Source organism: Volvox carteri (assembly GCF_000143455.1).
Source record: "Volvox carteri f. nagariensis unplaced genomic scaffold VOLCAscaffold_41, whole genome shotgun sequence".
Taxonomy (NCBI): domain Eukaryota; kingdom Viridiplantae; phylum Chlorophyta; class Chlorophyceae; order Chlamydomonadales; family Volvocaceae; genus Volvox; species Volvox carteri.
The window spans coordinates 961,761-962,340 of record NW_003307584.1 but is presented as its reverse complement, the minus strand read 5'-3'; the positions used below and the strand labels follow the sequence as shown (position 1 = coordinate 962,340).

Sequence of the window (580 nt, the reverse complement as noted above, 5' to 3'; positions counted from 1 at the left end):
CCCCCTGATAATCCCCCCGATAATCCCCCCGATAATCCCCCCGATAATCCCCCCGATAATTCCCCCCGATAATTCCCCCGATAATTCCCCCCACACCGTAGGCGGAACGCAGTCCCGGGGCTGGTTCGGTTCCCTGCCCGCTCCCAACCGCAGCAGCCAGGGTGGGCCCCAGGCTAACCTGCTCATGCACCGGCAGAGCGGCTCAGCAGTAGCAGCTGGCCCTGGCGGCAGCAGCAGCAGCACCGGCGGCGGCGGCGGTGCAGGGTTGGGTCAGCACCAGCACCAGCACCAGCAGTCGTATCCCGGTGTGATGATGATGATGATGGGCGGTGGTCTACCAGCCCACCACCAGCGGCATCTAGGACCTTCCGGCCCGCCATTGAGCTCTCGACTTGCGGGCCTTGACCTCAGTGTATGTGGCGGCAGATCCACCCGGGTAGGCGACCTCTTCTTTTATCGGCTTGCGTGTTGGTCGTGTCAGCGCCATCCACCCAAATCTTGATTTTTGCTTCGGGGTTTAGTAGTAGTGGTGTAGTAGTGGTGTAGTAGTGGTGTAGTAATGGTGTAGTAATGGTGTAGT

At 60.7% G+C, this 580-nt stretch overlaps 1 protein-coding gene across 1 annotated transcript in view; it reads left to right on the top strand.

The window, feature by feature from the left end:
• VOLCADRAFT_95102 (uncharacterized protein) overlaps positions 1-580 on the top strand; it is a gene marked incomplete at both ends in the record, with an annotated part of 19,719 nt that overhangs the window by 12,931 nt on the left and 6,208 nt on the right. Inside the window, one exon of the mRNA XM_002954264.1 lies at positions 102-436. Coding sequence (XP_002954310.1) covers positions 102-436 — 335 coding nt within the window. The remainder of the gene's footprint in view (positions 1-101; positions 437-580) is intronic.